The sequence below is a fragment of the Prionailurus bengalensis genome, chromosome F2 (genome assembly GCF_016509475.1).
Source record: "Prionailurus bengalensis isolate Pbe53 chromosome F2, Fcat_Pben_1.1_paternal_pri, whole genome shotgun sequence".
In the NCBI taxonomy this organism is placed as follows: Eukaryota; Metazoa; Chordata; class Mammalia; order Carnivora; family Felidae; genus Prionailurus; species Prionailurus bengalensis.
The window spans coordinates 73,017,722-73,040,218 of record NC_057353.1 but is presented as its reverse complement, the minus strand read 5'-3'; the positions used below and the strand labels follow the sequence as shown (position 1 = coordinate 73,040,218).

General features: G+C 50.5%; 1 protein-coding gene across 3 annotated transcripts in view; it reads left to right on the top strand.

Moving 5' to 3' along the window:
- Positions 1 to 691: 691 nt before the first annotated feature.
- Positions 692 to 22,497, top strand: part of ADCY8 (adenylate cyclase 8) — a 220,960-nt gene continuing 199,154 nt past the window's right edge. For all 3 annotated transcript variants that reach the window (XM_043601776.1, XM_043601775.1, XM_043601774.1), the window contains exon 1: positions 692 to 2,849. In XM_043601776.1, coding sequence (XP_043457711.1) covers positions 1,887 to 2,849 — 963 coding nt within the window. In that variant the 5' untranslated portion in view covers positions 692 to 1,886. The remainder of the gene's footprint in view (positions 2,850 to 22,497) is intronic.

Genomic DNA, 22,497 nt, shown 5'->3' with positions numbered 1-22,497 from the left:
GGCGACCACACTTGCCCTGCGGCCCCGGCGCCCGGCGCCCCGGCTCCGCCCGGTGTGGGCGCGGAGCCCGGAGGGCGGGAAACGGGAGCTAGGCGGGCGGCTGGAAATGTTTTCCCCACGTCCTCCCCCTCTCCCCCTGCCGCAAGCAGGGAGAAACTTGGTGCGCGCGGCGCTCAGGGGACGAGCCCACCACCCCTCCCGATTGGGGTAGTGAAGTCCCTTGCTGGAAGCTGTCTCTACAACTGCGGCTCCTCGCGGGTGTTTTGCTTTCAGCCCGAAAGTTGGCTACGCCAAACGATGCCCGGGTGGGCAGGGCGGAAAGGAGACCCTCTATTTCACCGCGCTGGGCTCTCGGAGCCCGTGGGCAGCGCGGCCTACGAGTCCTGGCTCTGCACCTGCCCAGGCCCAGAGCCAGTGCCTAAAAAAGAATAGCGGAGGAACCGGCCCGCGCGGCCAGCTGGAGCGCTGGATACTCGCGCTGGGGGAGACCGGGGCGCCCGCGGTCGTCCTCACCCACGCCGGTCTGCGCGTGCTGCTGCCTCCAAGACCTGGGGCGTCCTGGCCAGATCTGGGTGCCAGCTCCCCGCCACCCCTCCCCAACCCTGTTCCGGGGGCGTGGCTTGGCGTGGGGGCGGGTTTAAGTCGCCGCGGGTGTCTGACCGATCTGACAGGTCTCCAAATTCCTCCCCGCCGCCGGGCGCCCGCTGCGCGCTTCAGAGCGCCAGGGTGGCACGCGGCGCGTCCCTGGATCCGGTGGCGTCTCAGCCGACTTCCCCGCGGCCTCGGGCCTCCCTCCTCGTCCAAACCTTAAACTCGCCGCACCCGCCACGCTTCGGTTCTTAGCCTCGGGGATCCGCACCGGTGGCTTCTCTGCGTCCTCGGAGCTGTTGGGTTCCGAGCCCTCCCCACTTTCTCCTGCCCCCATCTCCCGCTCCTCCCAGCTCTGGGCCAAATGGACTCCGAAGAACGAAGTGAAGGAAATGGGAACGGCGGGCTCCGATCCCTCGGAAGCACAGCTGGAAGGGCTGACCTCGTCTTCTAGCCGCGACTGGGACCCTGCCGCCTTCCCCGAGGGATGCGACGGGCCAGAGCCAGCGCCGCGCTGTCAGTCCTCGCGCAGGAAGAGGAGACAGCCAGAGAGGAGCCGAGGAGGGAGCCTCAGCACACCCCCTTCTCCAAATTAACTGTTTGGTGACTTGTTAGCCCTGAGGCTATCACCTCTCCACCTCTTCCGCGGGGCACCCCGCCACCTCCCCGTCCCCCACGCCGCCCCCTTCTTTGCTCCCGCCCCCAGCTCCGCCCAGGCTCCCCATCCCGGCGCAATGGAGTTCTCCGAAGGGCTCTGCTCCTGCCACAGCGGCTAACTTCGCACCCGCCGCCGCCGCCGGTCACCGTGGGCCAGCCCTCCCGCGGCCGCCGAGTCGTGGGTGTCCCGAGCCCAGTGCCGCAGCCAGGACCCGCCCGGCGCGCAGCAGAAAGGAGCACGGCGCCCGGGTGCCTCTTGGAGAGCAAAGGCTGCGCCAAGACGCTGAGCCCAGGAGCGGCCGAGAAGCCTGAGCCCGGGAAGGAGGCTGCGTGGCTCCGAGCGCCGCGGCTTCTGCGGACACCGAGCCACCGCTGCCGCGCGCCCCAGCTGCGCCGCTTGGCGGGAGGGCGGCGCGCAAGGACGCAGGGGTCTGCGGGTTTCTTCCAGACGCCCTTTGCCCCGGGGCGCACTATGACCTGACGCGCGGGGCCTCCTGTCCAGGGCTCGCGCGACCGGGCGGCCGGGGATACCGGGGGCTCGCCACCAAGCTCCGGTCGGGCCGCCGTGGGGTCTTTGGGACCCTTCCCCTCCACCGCCGCCTCGGCCCGGCTCCGCGCCTCCCCGCCTGCGGCCCGGCGCCATGGAGCTCTCCGATGTGCGCTGCCTGAGCGGCAGCGAGGAACTCTACACCATCCACCCGACGCCCCCGGCCGGCGACGGCGGGAGCGGCTCCCGGCCGCAGCGGCTGCTGTGGCAGACGGCGGTGAGGCACATCACCGAGCAGCGCTTCATTCACGGGCACCGGGGCAGCGGCGGCGGCAGCGGGAGTAGAGGCTCCGGCAAAGCCTCGGACGCTGCAGGCGGCGGCCCCAACCACCACGCGGCGCAGCTGTCCGGGGACTCGGCGCTGCCCCTCTACTCGCTGGGCCCCGGGGAGAGAGCGCACAGCTCCGGTGGCACCAAAGTCTTCCCGGAACGCAGCGGGAGCGGCAGCGGCAGCGGCAGCGGGGGCGGGGGCGATCTGGGCTTCCTGCACCTGGACTGCGCCCCGAGCAACTCGGATTTCTTCCTCAACGGGGGCTATAGCTACCGAGGGGTCATTTTCCCCACTCTGCGCAACTCCTTCAAGTCCAGGGATCTGGAGCGCCTCTACCAGCGCTATTTCCTGGGCCAGAGGCGCAAATCCGAGGTGGTGATGAACGTGCTGGACGTGCTGACCAAACTCACCCTCTTGGTCCTCCACCTGAGCCTGGCCTCGGCCCCCATGGACCCGCTCAAGGGCATTCTCCTGGGCTTCTTCACTGGCATCGAGGTGGTGATCTGCGCGCTCGTGGTGGTCAGGAAGGACACCACCTCGCACACGTACCTGCAGTACAGCGGCGTGGTCACTTGGGTGGCCATGACCACCCAGATCTTGGCAGCAGGCCTCGGCTACGGGCTTCTGGGTGATGGCATCGGCTACGTCCTCTTCACGCTGTTCGCCACCTACAGCATGCTGCCGCTGCCGCTCACCTGGGCCATCCTGGCCGGCCTGGGCACCTCGCTGCTGCAGGTGGTCGTGCAGGTGGCCATTCCCCGGCTGGCGGTCATCTCCATCAACCAGGTAACTCCTGCCTGCCTTGCGCTTCCCCCTGCCTCTCCTGGGTTATTTGGAAGCAGCTTTCCGGGAAGGCTGGCTTGCCTTGCTCGCTTTGAGGCCCCTCCCCCAGCCTGGCACAGAGCCTCGCACTTGGGAGGTCCAGGGTGCTGGTGGGATGGGATTTCGCTCATCTTAGAGGAGTTGGAGGTACATGACCTCTAAAGTTTCTTCCAGCCCTGCCCTTCTCCTGTGCTTCTGTGAGTAACTCTTCTCTGACATCAGCTAAGAAACAGCCTTCTTCCTGCTCTGCAAATGTCCCTCGGGGTCTGTAGTCTAGGGGGCAGGAGACCCAAGGGGGAGGAAAAACACCCCTGTTTAGAAGGTGACCCATCCCTTAACAGCTGTCCTCACAAGAGTGTCCAGAGGGTGTTGTAAGAGACTCTGGATTCAGATTTGGGTTTCTGTGTATTTCTGCCACAAACCCTCAATTCTTAAAGGAAGCAGCATTTGTTGGACACTGATTGCTGGTGGGGACCTTTATGTGTCCTATAGTCCTTCAGACAGTCCCCTGATAACGTATTTTACTTGGGAATTCTTTATTGCCTTGGAGATCTCACATGATATCTTCTCTTTTATTATGGCATCCAAACCCAGTGCTTTGCGTAGATCAGCCTCATTTGGGGCTGGTAGGGTGGGTGGGGAGTGTCTTCGGCAAAGATCGCAAGTTTTGTTCAATTGATAAAGGGCATGTCACTCTAGGTGGTCTGAAATACTCAGGCGGACCTGACTCTGTCTCTTTTCTTCCTTTCTTCCTGTCTTTCTCGTTAAATATGGATGTGTTTCTGGGAACAGAGTTCCCCATTGTCTGTGAAGGAGAAGGTAGATAGTGACTTTATTGTTTAAGTCCGTTAATAATAGATTAATAGATAATAAACGGTCTGGCACTTTCTTTGCTGCGTATCTGGTAGGTAGCAAGAGACTGAATTTGAGAAGCAAGAGCTTCTCCATAAAAATGAGGGCAACATGTCAGCTGAAGTGTTTCCAAATAGAAGGCCGACAGGTTCTTGGACACGCACCTGCTACGTATGCGTGTTCCTGTTGCAGGTTCAACCTCTATGTCACTTAGCTCAATTGGAAGCTTAAAAACTCCTCTTCCTTCTGGCTGGGTTGAAATATACCATCGAATAACCAGGTACAACACCTCCAAAACTTGCTCATGCTTTCTGGAGTGCTAGCACCTATAGAGTGCTTTACTCATCAGTGACCTTCTGGGGCTTCTAGTTGATTTGGGATTCTCTGTCTTCTCTGATGGCTCTGTATCCATTTGCTCAGGTTACTTATTTGGTCGGCTGCTTTTTCAGTGTTTTTTTGAAGTCTCCCTGGGTAAAGCAAAGAGTATATAAAGTACTTGGCTGTGATCATCCAGCACGAAATGGGGAGATGAGAGCCTCTGTGAGTAAGGGCCGACCAGCTGAACTTGTCCTTAGTAAAGACAATAATGAACGTCTTCTCGAAATCACCACCAGCCTTTAGCATTCACACGTGATAAAGGGTCTCCTGTATCATAGGTATTTGCTCATTTGCAGAAAATCCCACTGATCGTAACCCCCGGCTTCCCATGCAGTAGCCTTCCTTAGTACTCCTTGTGAAAAGACTCCCATCAAGTAAGTTTGGAATAGTATTTAGAATAACACATCCCAAGTGGCAAGTGATGAATATTTTCAAAGTTCTAAGTATAGAGACATTTTGCTTGCCAAATGAATCCAGAAAGTAAATTCTGGCTTCATATTTGTTTTATGTTCTACTCAACTACTAGCAGATGGAAGAAGATTAAAAATAACCCCCAAATGTCTTCCCACTCCCATCCCATGGTAAAACAGTGCTTCGCTTGAAAGCCAAGGTCCCGGTACATGCAAACCAAGCTCATTCGGCTTTATGTTTGGGTAGGAATGGTGGATGGATGAGTTTCCCAAGCGGACTCCTCTTTTACCAGACTTGGAGGGAACAGCCCAAGCGCTCTCCTCTCCTTGTAGGTGCTGAAAAGACCTTTGTGGCTTTGGCTACAAAATGTTTTCCTTTGGCGCCCTCTAGAGGTCTAAGCTTCTTTCCTAGATCTTGCAGGCGGGTGAGGTAGAGAAATCATCACTTTAAAAAAAAAATCTGATTTTTCGATAGGTACTGTTTAGGTTTCCCAGATGGGGAATATACGACTCATGCTCAAAACCGCCCAACATCGTATAGCAATTAGAATAACATCTTAACTCCTTACATGGTCACTTGGTCCCCTTACAAGGTGGTTGCTCCTTCCCTCTCTAATTATATTTCCTTTTCTTCTCCTCCTCAGGCTCCAAACGCACAGTACCTTTTGTGTCTTTCAGGGATCCTGAGCTCCTTCCCACTTCTCAGCCTTAGTGACAGCTGCCTAGAATAATTTTTCCCAGGTTTTCACACGGCTGACCCGTTCACGTGATTCTGGACTGGGTTCACGTGGTATTCCCTAGTGTGTTACTTGTTTTGTTTCCTCCTGAGCACGTTCACCGCCTGAAATTATCTTATTTGCTTATATTTACGGTGTTTCCTCCCCCAACCCCAAAGGAATGTAAACAGCACCTAAGAGCACAGACACCTATGTGTTTACCCATTTATCCTCAGCACCTCGAAAAATGCCAAGCACATAGTAGGCACTCAGCACAGACACTGGATGAACGAGACGGTCCATTGTAAAGGCAATACTATAAACTATCCAAGCCCCCTGATGTTGTGCTGGTGAAACTTTCTACGTGCACAAACACGTGGAAGTTGTATGTGTATAAGGTGGTCGTTTCCACGTAAACCCCTTTGGAGAAGTCAAACCACAATGAGAAGCTTTCAGACTTGTATGCTATTTTACATGTAGCTGACATAACTACACGTAACTCACGTACGTCATCACATCTAATGAGGGCAGACAGACGTACCCTTCGTTTTCATTTCAGAGAAGAAATAACACATCCTTAGGAACTTTCAAGAGACATCCCAAAGATGATGAGTTTAACACGTGGCAAGAACACGATTCAGATCTGGCTCTAAAGCCGAAACCCTCTGAGGGGGGGTTCCCTCCAAACACACATTTCAAACTGACTCCAGACTGAGGCGTGCCTGTGTCGCTACGCAAGAGGGCAATGCCCCCTAGAGCACCAATGAACAGTCACTGAAGAAAAGCCAGAAGGAAATCATGAGGGGAAAATAACTGAACCTCTGAGCACAGGCTCTTTGCAGCTGGCCCATCATCTTGCTCCGCTGCATACAAACTTGTCAACTGAAGGCCACACGCCCTGGGATAGCTTCTTTCTCCACATTAATCTTGATTCCCGTTAGAGGATGGCTCACATTTAAACTTAGCATTTTCAAGAAGCGAGAAGCGCCACGAGAGTGTAAAGTCAACACACCTCGGCAACTGTTTCACTTACTGAACGTGCCATTTTCAAAAGTAACAAATGAGTCAATGGTTGCCTTCCCTTAATCCAAGCTATGAGAATGTGTTTCTGTTCTTTTCCTCCGGATGGAAAGTACATCTGTGGCTCGACAGGGGAACCACCAAGCTGCAAATCTCTGCAGAAATTCTCTGTGAAGAGACAGGGTTTTGTGTTCTTCTCGATCATCCTGTGCTTTCCACTGTGGATACAGGATGGAACCTGAAAAGGGCCACTCTGGGGGGAGGGGGGGGGGGTCTTTGCCATGAGCACAGAGGTCGTTTGTGTTTTCTCCATTCAGTGAACTGTTAGACTGGAGTCACGGACTTCCCACCCAAACGGAAAGGTTATTGTCCGTGGCAGACAGGATCGCCCGTATACGTTCTAGGTCTCAAGCGACATTAGAAATACGAAGGAACGTTCGGAAGGTTCAAAGCTCAGTTCAAAGGGTTCCTTGTCCATCCACCCTGACGGAGCTCAGTTATAGGTTAACACGGGGGCTGCGATTATTCCTTCCTCGGGACGCCTCATCCACCTCAAGTTCATGGCTTCACGTATGTGAATCAGGTCACTGCCAGTAGTGTCTTTGTCCAGATACGACACGGTTTTTGTCCCCATCTTAAACAAATGGTTCGTCCTGCTTGTTCACTTTATTCATCTAACCGTCTGTTACAAAATAATACGATCTGTATAAATAAAACATTAATAATAAGGTTATCCTTGCTAGGTGCTTCCGTGGGGTGAGTACATTTCTAAGGACTGTTGCCGTAATGTGCATTTTACTCTATTTTAATTGCTGGTGACGATAATACGAGCTAGCTAACATTTGAAACTCCTCTTGTTCTCATTCTTCAGCTCATTAGCGATAAAATGGTGAAGATCATTTAGTTATTGGAAAATAGAGAGGCAGCAATATTTAACCAGAATGACTGCTGCATCATGTTTCCTCTTGGGGATTCTGAAATGTTCAAGCTAGTGTCTAATTAGTCTTCTGTACCTCCTGGCAAGGTAGATAAGCCGAAGTGTCAGAGAAAAGGTGATTCCTCCAAGATAAGTCTCGGAGCCAAAGCAGCCAGGTTAGTGAGTGCTCAAGGTCATGCCCTGAGATCTGAATTTCTGGGCTGCATTTTCTTTCCTGTCTCACACAGATCCCATCACACAGTAGAAGCCGGAGCCAGAAAAGTACTAATTACATCGTGATTGTTCAACTTGACTAATAACCAGAGCCTCTGGCTTCCATCTGGCCTTTAAAAAACCCTTTGGGAGGAAATGCAGTGTTTGTACTGGGTAAGTTGGTGGCTGATGGTGTGAGCAGGTAGGGGTCAGGTGACAAGCAGGCTTTGTGAGTGCTTTACAATGCACTTCTGATGATTTGAAGGATTGAGTGCAGGGTAAACGTCAAGTCAGTAGAATGGAATTACCGATATCTCTCCCCCCTTTTGTAAAATTTACCCATACGTGTATATTCTGTGCTCTTTGTCTAACTCTGTTAACTCAAATCAAATCAAGGGAACTGTACGACTACTTAACATACAGCAAATGGCGTTGCAATTTAAATCCTCCTAATTTGGTATCCAGTACCGAGGAGAGCGCTCACTTCAAAACACACAAAGTGCCCATTAAATTATCTATTTAATGCACCTTGCTAGTTATGGTGTGCATTTTTTAAAACCCCAGATACCTCCATTTCTGTACATTTTCCTTAAGCAAATTCATATAGGCTTAAAAAAAATAATTACAGTGTCCCGGCGTGTCTGAGAAAATGTCTTTCAGAAACAAATTTGACTGTCACCATTCCCAGGAGGTTCCTCTTGCCAGGAAATGGAAATATTACTCTTTCTTTCTTGTGAAAAATGCCCAGAGACCATCCAGCCTTTATGGTTTCCTCCCTCCCTCCCTTCCTTCCTCCCTCCCTTCCTCCCTTCCATCCTTCTTTCCTTCCTTCCTTCCTTCCATCCTTCCTAGCTTCCTTCCTTCCTCCCTCCCTCCTCCATTCCTTCCTTTCCTGTCTCCCTCCCTCCCTTCCTCCCTCCCTTCCTCCCTTCCTTCCTTCCTTCCTTCCTTCCTTCCTTCCTTCCTAGTTTCCTTCCTTCCTCCCTCCCTCCCCCCTTCCTTCCCTTCCTGTCTCCCTCCCTCCCTCCTTCCCTTCCTCCCTCCCTCCCTCCCTTCCTTCCTCCCTCCCTTCCTCCCTCCCTTCCTCCCTTCCTTCTTTCCTTCCTTCCTTCCTCCTTCTATCCTCCCTCCCTCCCTCCCTCCCTCCCTCCCTTCCTCCCTCCCTTCCTCCCTCCCTTCCTCCCTCTCTTCCTTCCTTCCTTCCTTCCTTCCTTCCTTCCTTCTTTCCTTCCTTCCTTCCTCCTTCTATCCTTCCTCCCTCCCTCCCTTCCTCCCTCCCTTCCTCCCTCCCTTCCTCCCTTCCATCCTTCCTTCCTTCCTTCCTTGCTTCCTCCCTCCCTTCCTCCCTTCCTTCCTTCCTTCCTTCCTTCCTTCCTTCCTAGCTTCCTTCCTTCCTCCCTCCCTGCCCCCTTCCTTCCCTTCCTGTCTCCCTCCCTCCCTCCCTTCCTCCCTTCCTTCCTTCCTTCCTTCCTTCCTTCCTTCCATCCTTCTTAGCTTCCTTCCTTCCTCCCTCCCTCTCCCCTTCCTTCCTTTCCTGTCTCCCTCCCTCCCTCCCTTCCTCTCTCCCTCCCTCCCTTCCTCACTCCTTCCCTCAATCCTGCCCTTCTGTTTTTTTGTTTTTTTTTGTGGGGTTTTTTGGGAGGTTTTGTGTGTGATGGAAACGTAGGCTTTACAAAGGATATTTTTAATGGCTGCTGGAATGACCTGTGAAATCCCTTCATCCCTGGCCTGGACCCCACCCTCTTGGCTCTTGAGTTGCTAATAGGCTTGGTGCCTGTGTTTTTAGGGAGAGTTGTAAAAACGATCGTAAAGCGTGTGCTTTGCAAGATTGAATTAGGAATTTGTTTTCTTTCCTATCTGGTAATGTCACCTGACTGGTATCAGTGGGTCAGGGCGTAATTAGATCAAAACTGGGAAGTCTGGGAGGACGTTCCTTCTGGAGGAGCTATTGCAATGTCATATGCTAAGTAGGACAAATGCATTAGTCATATTTACACCTTGATGATTGATGGCGCCGTAAGAGCTCATCAGAAAGAAGTGAAACCAAGCATAAAAAGGAAAGATTAAAAAAAAAAAAAGCATAGCCCATATTCAGTGCCGCTGGTAACGTGTAATCATGCTGACGTGACATTTCACTGCTGTCTAAATATTTCTGGGGAGGCCAATTTATTCACTTCACAAGCAGATCTCTCTTAGCTGATCCTACATGTGTTTGTTTTCGGAGCATGGGAGGTACCCACGACACTCCTTTCAAAGCTTTCCTCTTACCCGCAAATCGGCCCAGTGTTAATTCTTCAAGAAACCAGCAGGGCCACGTCTTCTGTTGGACAGCGTATCCGTTCACCTGATGAATTGCTTTTGAAGCGCGTCCTGGGCTTTCTCTGGGCTGGACATCAAGGTAACGGAACCTGAAGGTTGGCAGGTTGTGGTGGTGGAGGGGTTTGAACCTTAGTTAGCAGGAGGATGGCTTCTGTAGATCATTCCTTCCCTGGCATTTCTCGGGGCCCGAGGGCAGGGACGCTGCCTGGCCCAGCTGGCACAGCGGAGACGCAGAAGCCAGGACCTCTGCCCTGCGCGTCCCCGGGATGCGTAATTGGATTTACACACTCAAGTCATATCATGTGTGTTTTGTGTATGAAGGACTGTTTTAAGAAGGCAGGTCACTTAAGTAGCACTTAGAAGCCAGCTTCTCTCACTGCAAGATGTTACAGTCAGCCCCGCAGGGTAGAGGAAGCATAAGGTAGATTAATTAACCACTGAGGGGCCAGACATTTCGAGGGAGGCCGGGGAGGCCCCACAGTCCCGGTAGGAAGAAAAACCACGCTACCAGTAAATGCAAGTTCGACCGGTGAACTGGGGTTATTACTCAGTGTGGTCCTTGTTCCTTTGATATCTGTGATCGATATTTGGATTTCATTAATCTGGATCGTGTGTTTTATTTATTTATTTTTTTAATTAAAAACAAATTTTTTTAACGTTTATTTATTTATTTTTTAATTTGTTTTTTCAACGTTTTTATTTATTTTTGGTACAGAGAGAGACAGAGCATGAACGGGGGAGGGGCAGAGAGAGGGAGACACAGAATCTGAAACAGGCTCCAGGCTCCGAGCTGTCAGCACAGAGCCCTCCGCGGGGCTCGAACTCACGGACTGCGAGATCATGACCTGAGAGCTGAAGTCGGCCGCCCAACCGACTGAGCCACCCAGGCACCCCTGGATCGTGTGTTTTAATACGCGCGGCATCTTACACATTCCTTAGCTACTGGGGTTTTCTCTCCTTTCTATCCCGTTTCCTGCCTTATCTGCCAGCATGTCCTTGAAACCCAAAATTCTCCTAAAGCAGGAAATGATAACATTCTACATAGTGAGGACATGAGCTCGATGTGAAATTAAATCCCAGTAACGTGGGTTCGGGGGGGAGTAAATTTTTAAAGCTGCCGTCTCTATGTAGAGTGTGTACCAGCATAAAATTTCCGCGTGAAGAAAGAACTGTAACCACTTCATTGTGTAGCCAGCTTTCCAGTTGACTGGAGTAAATCATTCCAGAATGTTCTTTCATTTTTTTCCTTTTTGTGATTCCATGGTGAATACCCATGATGGCTTACAAAATGGAGGCTACCAAGGATTAGGAAGTGCATAATTGAAATGTATGTATCTCTTTAACTCTGAACACGGGAAGAAGAAACGCAGCATGAAAACTTTAACAGAACAAGACCAAGAAAAAAAGGAAGAACCCTCGGAAGCCTAGGGATACAGGGATGTGGAAGAGATAGGGTGGGCGCTCTCAGATATTTAGGGTGCTGCCGTGGTGAAGAGAGGTTATTTTACGTGTCTCCTCTGGGACAGAATAAGGACCCATCGATGGTCTGTGTAGTCTGAGAGATTTGGTTCATCTAAAGGCGAGATTCTGTATCAGAGAGACCTGCCCAGATGCTGCTTTGCGAAGTAATGAGCTCCCTGTCGTGGGGATTCTTCAAGGGAAAGTTGTACAGCAGTCCATCAGGGATGGCCTGTGGTAGATTCCATACCACGAGTCTTCCTTACAGTCAGTTGAAAGCCATTGGTTTTCATCTCCAAGCTGCCATGGCCTGTTCGCAGGCAAGAAAAAGGAGAGGGCAGGGGCGCCTGGGTGGCACAGTCGGTTAAGCGTCCGACTTCAGCCAGGTCACGATCTCGCGGTCCGTGAGTTCGAGCCCCGCGTCAGGCTCTGGGCTGATGGCTCAGAGCCTGGAGCCTGTTTCCAATTCTGTGTCTCCCTCTCTCTCTGCCCCTCCCCTGTTCATGCTCTGTCTCTCTCTGTCCCAAAAATAAATAAACGTTGAAAAAAAAAAATTTAAAAAAAAGAAAAAAAAAAAAAAAGAAAAAGGAGAGGGCAAAAGGCAGAAGGCTAAGATGGCCCATGGGCATTTGCCAGCTGAACGGGCTGCCCTTCGAGGAGCTCCTCTGGGCTCCGTGCCCAATGACATCTGCTTACATTGTGGGGACCCGAATCCTGACACATAGCCACTCCATCAGCCAGAGAGGACAGCAAAAATAGATTTGACCACATCTCAAAAACTCGGCATCGCGTAGGAAGAAGGGGAGAATGAGGATTGAATAGGTAAATAGTTCAACAAGTATTTGTTGACTGCCTGTTGGGTTCTCGGTTCTGGGGCGCGGCTGTGTAGGGGACAGTCAAGGTTGTTGCTGACATGAGACCGATGCTTGAACGGAATTTGGGAGGGAGTTTGTGGCTGGTGTGGAGGTCGGGAGGTTTGTACCTGGTTCTTAGAACATGTCGGGAACGCAGCATTCGGTAAATACTTTATGGAAAGGCGAGTCTTGGGCTTTTTTTTTAAGTCTATTAATTTATTTTGAGAGAGGGTGTGAATAGGGGAGAGGCAGAGGGAAAGAGAGAGAGGATCCCAAGCACGTTCCATGCTCAGCGCAGAGCCTGACTTGGGGCTTGGTCCCACAGACCGCAAGTTCATGACCTGAGCCTGAATCAAGAGTCGGGCACTCAACTGACCCGAGCCATTGACCCAGGTGCCCCTTAGGTTTTTTTTTTTTCAGTTATTTGAGTATTACCTAACCACAAACTGAATGCACCCTAAGCCTGGACCAGAAGACGTGGCACGAGGGCATGTCTGCTTCATGCTGGGGAGGGTCAGGCTGGTATGCAGCTCAGGGCACCCCCAGCCGGTCTGTGTGCACAGTGACCCCAGCCGCAAACTGAGCATCTCCAGGAAACCCCCCGCCGCGCCCCCTCACACCCAGGTAGGCAGACGAAGAGCTTAGTCAGAGCTCAGCTCCTTCTCCTCGGTGCACTGCTACACCTTGCCCCTTTCCCCTATCAGAGCAATGTCCTAACGTTCCCCGTGAGCCCCTTGAGGTCAAGGGTTGCGTCTTCCTCATTTCTCTGTTCCCAGCATGTAGCATCACACTTGGGCAGTTCCGAGTACCGTACATTTAGAAGAGTGGGATGAACGAATGTTGCATGACCACCTCCTTTCCCCTGACCCCCTCCACGCCAAATCATGTAGTTACCAACGGGGAGTGAGTAACCAGCGAGAGAAGAGAGATTAGTTTCTCTAAGAGAGAGGAGAGAAGAGAAGGCCAATGAGAAACCAGAAAACACGTCAGAAGTTCTCCCCTTCTGAAGTGATTTGGGCTGAAAGCCCCAAGCTGAGATTTTGCTAGGCAAGTGTTTTAGAGAGTTGAGGCAGGTAACATGAGGAAAAAGCAAAGTGATCATTTAAGTCAAAAAAGAAAAGAGGAAAGGAGAACAGGGTGGGGGAAGCAATGCACTGTAGACATCCTATTAAGCGTTTGTCTGTTTGTGAAAATTGTAAATGGGTCGGGGCCAGCCATACAAAGGAGAGTCCAACACGGGGCTCACCTGCTCACTCACTTCCTTCCTGGTTCTTCAGCACCCTGGCTCTGAATCCACACACCGAGACCTTGCTCGGGTTTTCCTTGTGACACACCCCAAATCTCTTCCACGACCTGACTTCTGGTCTCCAGTGAATGTTCACCTTCTGGCTTGATATAGGTATAGCTGTGGACGAGACGCACTCCCATGTTCAGACCTCATTCCTGGCATTCCACACCAGCAGGGTTGGTCTCCCTCACTCGTAAGGGGAAGGCGTTGCACACAACTGGCTGACTTCGAGAAGCACGGTGAGCAGGTAATTGCTTAGACTGCCCTTAGTTCCCCTTGGCTTAAAACCTCTCACAGAAAGGCCAGTTTGCCCCCTAATGCATCAGTTTATCTCTAGGCTGCCTCCCAGCAAAATCAAGCCTGATTTTAGATATGGGAACCCCATGCAATTAACTAAAACAGTCCTCGTGAAGTCCCCAAAAGGTCATGAGTTAAGTCTTCCATTTTCGGAATTATCCCACTTGGTCCCTTTTTCGACTAGTTCATGAAACTAAGTCAGAATCAAGAACAGAAAGCTTGTTTCCTTTTAAGTTCAAAGTCGGACTCTCCTCATCACTTGGGTGAGCTTTTCCTACCTTGCCTGTTGGTGGTGGGCAGCTCATGTGAGAATGGGTTCATTGCCAAAACAGTGTCCAATGGACAGAGCCCCTCCCCTTCCCTATTGAAGAGACAGATACAGCCCTTGCCTTTTCCCAAGTGAGTAACGGCGTCATAAGCAGCCGTTGGGGCCCTGCCCACGTCATTTCAGCCAGAGACGAACTCTGAGCTATGTCATTGGGCAGTTAGAGGTATTTTTGAAACCATGTAAATGCATTTCCTTAAAAACCTAGACACCACAAATTCTCATCCTGTGTTTGCCATGATGGTTTTCTGGTGACTTTGGCCAAACGGCCTTGGCTTCTTCGGCCACAAGTATCTCTATACCCAAGAGAGTTTTGTGAGTAGTGGCAAGAAATACAGGATCATGAACGGTTCCCAGTGCCCCAGACCAAGTTAGACACTCCTCCTCTGCTGACCGCATCGCCCTTCCCCTGCCCACCTGCCCTGCCACACAGTGCTGCTGTTGGTCCCCAGGTGTCTCGCCAGCTGGGCTGTGAGCTTCATGGAGGCAGGGGTTGTACCTGAGTCATGATTGTATCTCGGTGACATAGTCTAGTGCTGCTTTTCTTTCTCTTCCTTCTCAGATGCTTTGGTTCACGTCTTTAACGTTGGGCTTCCTTAAATTGCCAGGCCACGTGTTTCATTACCTCACTCCACACACGATCCCCCCCCCAACCCTGGCCAGTCATTCCCTCCATCCATTACTGACCATGGATCGATGCGCTGCTTACTCCTAAATCTGGATCTCTGGCTCAGCTTTCTTGGCTAAGTTTAAGACCAGGCCATCTAGTGGTCTGCTGGGCACCTCTATTTAAGGGTCTTACAGGCAGCTCAACGTCAGCAAATCAAAAGTTGACTCCCTCCCACCCAACATCCACGTGAAATCCTGATGGTTTTTTCTTCCATTACTGGGCTCTGTCCGTAGCTCTCCGTCCTCCTCCTCCTTACTGTTCCAGGGAAGCCCCCACGATTACTCAACCCAGTGATTTCCCTGTGCTTCTCCACGCCACCCCCATCCACCACGGAGTAGGCTTCTCACAAAATGCGAGTGTTCTCACCATTCGTGCCCACGGGGGCGTTCCACGGGTGAACCCATCCCCAGTTTCCTGGCGCTGGCTTACTCCTGCATCTGCATCCTGGGGCAGCTCTTCTGTCTTCTTGGCCCTTCCTTGTCTGCCAGTATTCACCCAGGGGTCACCAGCTCCAGGAAACCTCCCCCGTGCCCCTCCTCCGAGACACGTGCCAGCTTCAGAACCAAGGGCATTTTATTTGTTCGGAGAATCAATCACGTTTGCGTGTTTGATTTGGGGGACTGGAGCTCAGATGAGGTGTTTAAGGGAGGAAGGGTAAGCAGATACTCTACGTTTGATGAAAAGATAAATGGTCTTTCAAGTACGAATCTTTCAGTGGGAAGTACAGGTATCGAGGGTTGCTATGAGCCAGGCGTTCACGTATCACGGGAGGGCCCTGGAGTTGTGAGCCCAGTGAAGGATGAGGGCTCAAACCGCCTGGGACTGATGGCCATTGGTAATTTTATAATACCAATAAGGGTCTTAATCTTTCTTCATCTCACTTTCTTTAGCTGTAAAACGAGAATAGTAACAACAGCCCGGAAGGTTGCTGAAGAAATGAAGTATCCCTGGAGTATTTGGAGTATTTAGGTTGGGGCGGGTGCACAACCTTGCACAACACGTTTTATTCTCTCTGGTAACTTAATTTTCAGAACTGACTACCTTTTTCGTGGAGTCCTCGGCCCTGAGGAGTCCTTTCCCAGGCTTGACCTTTCTAAACACCTGTGTGCAGTAGACCTATGCTTGCAGACTTTAACGTGCGTGAAGATCACCTGGAGGTCTTGGCACAGCCTTTGGAGTTGGGAAGGGGGTCCCAACATTCCGCATCCCTCGTCAGGGCCCAGGTGCTACATGCTGCCAGTCGGTACATCCAGTCTGGGGAGAAAGGCTTTAGCATTTGGCACCTGGGTGGCTCAGCCAGTTGGGCGTCTCATTCTTGGTTTCAGCTCAGGTCACGATCCCAGGGTCATGGGATTGAGCCCTGTGTGGGGCTCCGTGCTGAGCATGGAGACGGCTTAAGGTAGTCTCTCTCTTTCTCTCTCTCCGTCCCCTCCCCCTGCTCATGTGTGCATTCTCTCTCTCTTTCTCTCTCAAATAAAAAAAAAATTAATAGTGATAAAAAGAATTCAGCACAGACCCCACCTTCTCTGCAGTGGTTGCCCAGACACTCCATTGGTGGAGCCCACTGACCCCGGGGCTCTCCTCATTCCCCTTACGTCCCTCCATCATTTACAAGTTCATACTTCTCTTTAGTCCTTCATACATCGAATGTTTATGGAGTGCCACTGCGTGCGGGGCACAAGCAGTAGAGATATTGTGGTAAGGACAAAAATCCACGATCCTGCTATTACATGGGTTCTCATCTAGAGCGAGAGACAGCCATCCATCAAATAATGACCTAAATCCGTGAATAATTTCAAACGGAGTTAAGTACTTTTAAGCCAGGTGACATGGTTCAACACCAGGCTCTGTTGAAGCTACTAAGGCATCCTGGGGACAAAGTTGATTTATTTTTGAGAGAGAGAGAGAGAGAGAGCTGGTGGGGGGGCGGGGGCAGGGAGAGAGGGAAACACAGAATCCAAAGCAGACTCTGGGCTCCGAGCTTGTCAGCATGGTGCCCAACGTGGGGCTCAAACTCACAAACCACAAGATCATGACCTGAGCCAAAGTCAGACGCTTAACTGACTGAGCCACCCAGGCGCCCCTGGAAATTATTCTTAATTAAGACCTGAGAGAGGAATAGAAGTTGGCAGGTGAACCTGGAATTATGGTGTCTTTATTTGTTTCTACTGCTAAAACATGTGCTCTTTGAGGACAGGCTCTGTCCTTTTGTATGTCCCTGGACAAGACATTGGCACACCGCGAGGGAGTCTCGCAGCAGAGACTTGCTGAATAAATGCCTGAACAGTCCTCTTAGCATGAGCATTGCTGCTTCCCTTCTCATAGCTGAGAATGCGGAGCTCGGAGTATTACATCATTTCCCCTTGGTCATCCCGCTAATGAGGGATTCTAAGCCACATCTGTCTCATTTCAAAACTACCCCTGGATTTGATGGCCATTGAAGGCCACTTTATCTCAATTAACGCGGCTAGTTTCAGAGGCAGTGAGTTAAAAGTAATAAAGAAGAGGACAAATGAGATTTGTATTCCAAATGGTAGCAATGCTTATAGCAATGTTAGAGCTTTGTGGCACCAGGGGAATACACGTTGTATTGAAAATAGCATCCTAACGGTCGTCAAAAGACTGACCTCCGATTTTATACCCAGCGTGGTTCAACTTTGTACGGACCAATCCACCTGCCTTGGCCTCGAATTCCTCACAGCTCTAAAATTCCGTCAGCATGGAATGATTTTTGAGGCTCCGCCCAGCTGTAAAATTTTTATTCCCCTGAGTTACAGAGAATGAGAATCTGGGGATATGTATCTGCTTTCCTGGTTTATCTGGCTCCCAGGATCAGATAAAGCAATTGACATAGAAAACATAGCTTGCTGAGGCCTCTGACCTCTGAGAAGGAAGAAAAATAGGACGAATAACGATTTAGCAAATACAGAGAGAATTACTTATTAGGTGGTGTTTAATATTTAATTTCTGCTGGTGGTTTAATTGCGTTGACACCATGAGTTGTAAAATCGTCACGTTGGTGATTCGATTTGTTTCAAAGGGAATAGTGGCTGGGCTCTTTAATTGACAGGCAATTGTTCCTTGTGAATATTTAATTAGTGACTTTGTGGTGCTTGTCAGAATCGCCTATCTGGCTTTTTCAGAATGTGCATGTCCGCTGTGATCAACAAGCCATTTTATGTCCGAACTACCCAAAAGCAACTGAACTGGGCACTTAGCCGGCTGAAGATCCGTAACTGGGAGGCTGGCTTTTGTGCTTCCGTCTTCTTCGTCTGCAGACCCCAGGGAACCGACACCGGGGCCTGGAGGAACTCACTTAATCTTGCTGTACGTCGGTCCCTTCGTCTGCAACAAGGAGAGAATGCGGTGCCTGTGCCGTTTATCGATACGAGTGGAGCCGAAGAAGGTGAAGGTCGTGAATGGAGAAATGGCGGTCACCAAGCACGGGGCGGGAGTAGTGTTACTTCTGTAACTCAGATGGGACTGCTTGCTGTGGCCGCAGGTAGCAGGCTTTCTCACTCTGGGGTTGGTGCGGAGCTCTGCCCCTTGATTGCCTGCAGGGTGAGTGAAATGGAAGTGAAATGGCCCTGAAACTCCCAGCGACAATGACCCCTGCACACTGGGAGCAGAAACTGCACCCAGGGTGAGAGGATGCCCACTAACGTTCTGGCTACTGCCACTCCCGCGTTCCTTTCACGAACGAGAACCCAGTCATTCGGAGTCACCCTTTTGCCACGTGTTCGGAACATTCTTGGGAGGAAGAGAAACGTTGCTTGCGCTTCTCCCTACAGATACACCATGTACCCTACAGCCGCTACATCTCCCTACAGATAACCCACACTCAAGTCTTCCCTTACGGAAAGTGCTTCCTAATTTTATGGAAGGGGGAAACAGATGCTCATTTGACATCCTGCAAAAAAAGACTTTGGGTCAGGATAATTGGAATGTGAAAAAGGCCAAGAAGATCATTTTAAGGTCTAGTCAGTAAACTTTATTTTGTTTCACGCGCACGGGCAGAATTTAAGCTGCGAACGTATTTCAGTACTAAACGACCACTAAATGACAGCGAAATGAATCGACGGACAGTAAAATTAGAAGGAAAACTCACAGTAAGTACCCACTTCCCCCAACAAATGGGATAAACGAATGGTTTCAGCAGAGCCAGAATCCCATTTACATACTAGACTAAGCGATAAAACACAAAAGTAAAGAGGCACTGTGCTGTTGGAGAGTGGAGGGAGGTCCGCTCTGTCTGTCTCCTCGCTACATTGCCATTCTTCTGCTGCCCCACGGGCCAAGGCACCACCAAGCTTCAGCCCAGCACCATCTGGGAACCGCTCCTTTAGAAGACCCCTTCCAGGCCTCCGAGTTTTGAGAACTTAACTTAGATGTTCCAAAAGGCAGTACTGGACAGCAGAACACATTTGGATTTGGCAAAGCCCTGGGGGTATCTGTGTTAATATGGTTTCACACACGTCCTGTCCACTCCTACTGGTATTCCTCTTCTAGTAGTTGGCTTGTAACCTCACTTCAAAATGCAGAAACTGAGGATCAGAGATTCATTTGGCTTCAGTCACTCAGGATGTGTGTGGCCAAGTGAGGATTCAGCCTCAAGTTGGTTTGGCTCCAGCCATACATGGGCTCCTCCTGGCTCCCACCGCCACCCCCCCCCCCCCCCCCCGCACACGCCAGGCTTCCATTTAAGTAAATGTATATTCACATTTACTAGCGCGTGTTTCTTTCATTCAACTGTCTAGCGTGCTGAACTTGAGGACTGCAATTTCGAAAAAGATCCCTTTCCTGTCCTCAAGTCATTTATATTTCCGGAGCGAGAAGGCAAGAAAGAAACGTTGATGCGTTGACACCCGGTTGCTTCCTGGATGGCCTCTCCAGACAGCTGCAGTGGGTTTCATACCTTGAAACTATAAAGATTTGAGATACGGCGCACTTCCTTACCTGGCCTTCTGTGCATGTGCCCAAAGTAGAACATGTAGGGAGGAAACCGAGACAGAGGAACGTGAAGTTTTGATGACTTCACAGTTCACCATCTGTCTTCAAGACCGGATTAGTGGCTACACCAGAAGGAAAAACAGAGGATCGTTATATAATTTATTAAAATCTGCAGACCCAGCCCTTTGGGCCCAAATCCCTTCTAGCAAAATAAATAGCTTCTTGAAAGTAATCTAGACCTAGTTGCCCGTGTGATTCTGAGTTACACTATACTGTTTTGTATGCTTTAAAAAGATAAGCCATTTGAGGACATTGCCTGTCTGCCTGAGGTAGGTTTCTGCGTACAGCCGTGTTTTACTTTTATTTTATTTTATTTTATTTTATTTAAAAATTTTTACATGTTTATTTTTGAGAGGGAAAGAGAGCATGCGTGCACGAGTGGTGGAGGGGCAGAGAGGGGGACAGGGGATCCCGAGCAGGCTCTGCACTAACAGCAGAGAGCTGGATGCAGGGCTCAAACTCACCAACTGTGAGATCGTGACCTGAGCCGAAGTTGGTTAAGGACCGACTGAGCCACTCAGGCATCCCTACAGCCGAGTTTCAGAGACTGCTGGGTGGCTGGTGGTACCCATCGTCCTTTCTTCTTTGTGTGTAGAGCACATGCGCACAGACATCCCTCCTTTGTATCTGAGGCTAGCCAGTAAAATAGAGGTACTCGCTACTGGAGGGTTTCGGAGAGCTTTGAGAAGACGCCTGATTCACCTGGGAGGGCTGCCTTTCCTTGCCCACCCCATCTCCTTTAACCACCTTACTGCCTGGTGAGCAGATATAATGGCACCTCCACCCGCCATCTTGGACTATGAGCAGCCCTTAAGGATGGAAACCACAGAGCAGGATGGCGAACCACAAAGAAATCAGAATCCTAGTACACACTGCCAGTGCTCGGGTCACCGTACGAGCCCCAGACTGCTCATCCCCAGGAATTGTTTTATGTGACATAAAATAGACTTTGAATGCATTTAACCCCCTGTTATCTTACTTCCGAATTACAGCGTCCGAATAAGACCTGGCTGCAAAATATATTCATGGCGTATTAGCCAATAAACTAACATTGTCTACTCTTTGAGATAACATTGCAACTCTTGTACTTGACAATGTGATTGTCTAAGACAAAGAGACCCATTTTCATTTTGTGATTTTTTTTTTTTTGCTCCGTAGTTGAGATTTGGGGAACAGAAAGACCCAGATCAGATGTTGTATCACCTGATACATAATCTATAGCACCGGAATAAATGCCAGGCAATAATTATGGCTGGAGAAGATGTGAGGGACTATTTCTCAAGGGAAGAAACTGATGTTTTCCTATTTATAGCTCTTTGAAATTGCACCAGGCCTTGCAAGATTGAAACGTCATCCCTGGAGGTGCCCAGCAGCGGCCAGCTGCCCATTGTCAGGGGTTTGGGGCAAAGGGGATGGGGTTGAACTGAATTATTTTTGAGATCCCCGCTTATGACCGTGTCTCGATGTTATAAAGAATTGGTTAGATGTAGAGTAATTGGGCTCTAAAAAGGAGAGGAGTCCCAGAAACCTCCTGAATCTCGGAAAAGAGTGCTGGAAATTTACATCCAGCAGCTCCCGTGTCCTTGCCCTCTTCATGGATCTTCCCCCCCCCTCCCCCCCCCCCCCCCAGTGAAGCCAGGGGCCTGTCATCCGTCCTTGCAGCTGACTGAGCCAGAAAGCCCCAAGGGCACCCCCGTCCCTTCTCCCTCTGTCAGCCCCTCCTGCCAGTCTGTTGCAAGTTCCTGACAAGTTTGCCTCCTGAACACCCTCAAGCCCACTCACTCTTTTTTTTAACGTTTATTTCTTTTTGAGAGACAGAGCATGAGCAGGAGCGGGGCAGAGAGGGAGGAGATACAGAAAGCGAAGCAGACTCCAGGCTTTGAACTGTCCGCACAGAGCCCGACACGGGGCTTGAACCCATGAACCTGGGCCAAAGTTGGAAGCTTCACCAACTGAGCCGCCCAGCTCCCCCCCGCTCACTTTTATCTCTGCTCCTCCTGCTTTAGTGCAGGAGACACTATTCCTCATCTGAATCATAACAGTCTCACTGTATCTACTTTCAGCCTTTTCCAGTCTACTGTCCACGGTGTCACCAGGGTGGAGGTTTTCTCATGATGGTGGCTTAGAATCCTTCAGAAAATGTCGGTAACTTCCTCTTGCCCTTAAAACAAAGGCAGAACTCCCTCCTGGGACCCACCTTTAGATCTGCCATTCTTCTTCCCCTCCCCCCCCCACCTCCCTCAAATCACATGACCTTCATTCAATTCTTCTAAAGACCCCTGTCTTTTCCTGCCTCTGAGCTCTCTGAATTTCTGTTCCTCCTTTGCCAGAGGCCCTCTTCCCTCATTCTCGGCTCTGGGAACCTTTCTCAGGGAAGCTTCCTCTGCCCTCTCTTAGGTTACCACTTAATTACATTTTCAGATTCCTTCCTACTTTTCTTAGAAAACACATACGTGTGTGTGTGTGTGTGTGTGTGTGTGTGTGGTGAGAGTATTTGTTCTGTGTGTGTCTTTCCTACCAGCTAGTAACTGTGAAAAATGGGAATGAGTCAGGTTTGCTTGTTCACCAGAATATTCTCAGCATCCCATGTTTGATATATATGCATTTAAGAATGAATGGATGAATGGGAATGGCTGGGGCTGGTGTGTCCAGGGCCTGTTGGTTCTTTTGGCTTCTCTAGAGGATGTCTAACAAAAGACATCAATAGTCCGGGAAGGTGAGATAACACTGGTTTGGATCAGTGTTCAGGTTAGTGCTTCCGGTGGGCTTCTGGCCCAGGTCTCTGTGGCTCAACTCCTGGATAAGGCTAAAACTTGCAGATAAAATATTTTCAGTACTAGCAGCTGAACAGAAATCCTACCGGGCAAAGATGGCCTACTGAACCTG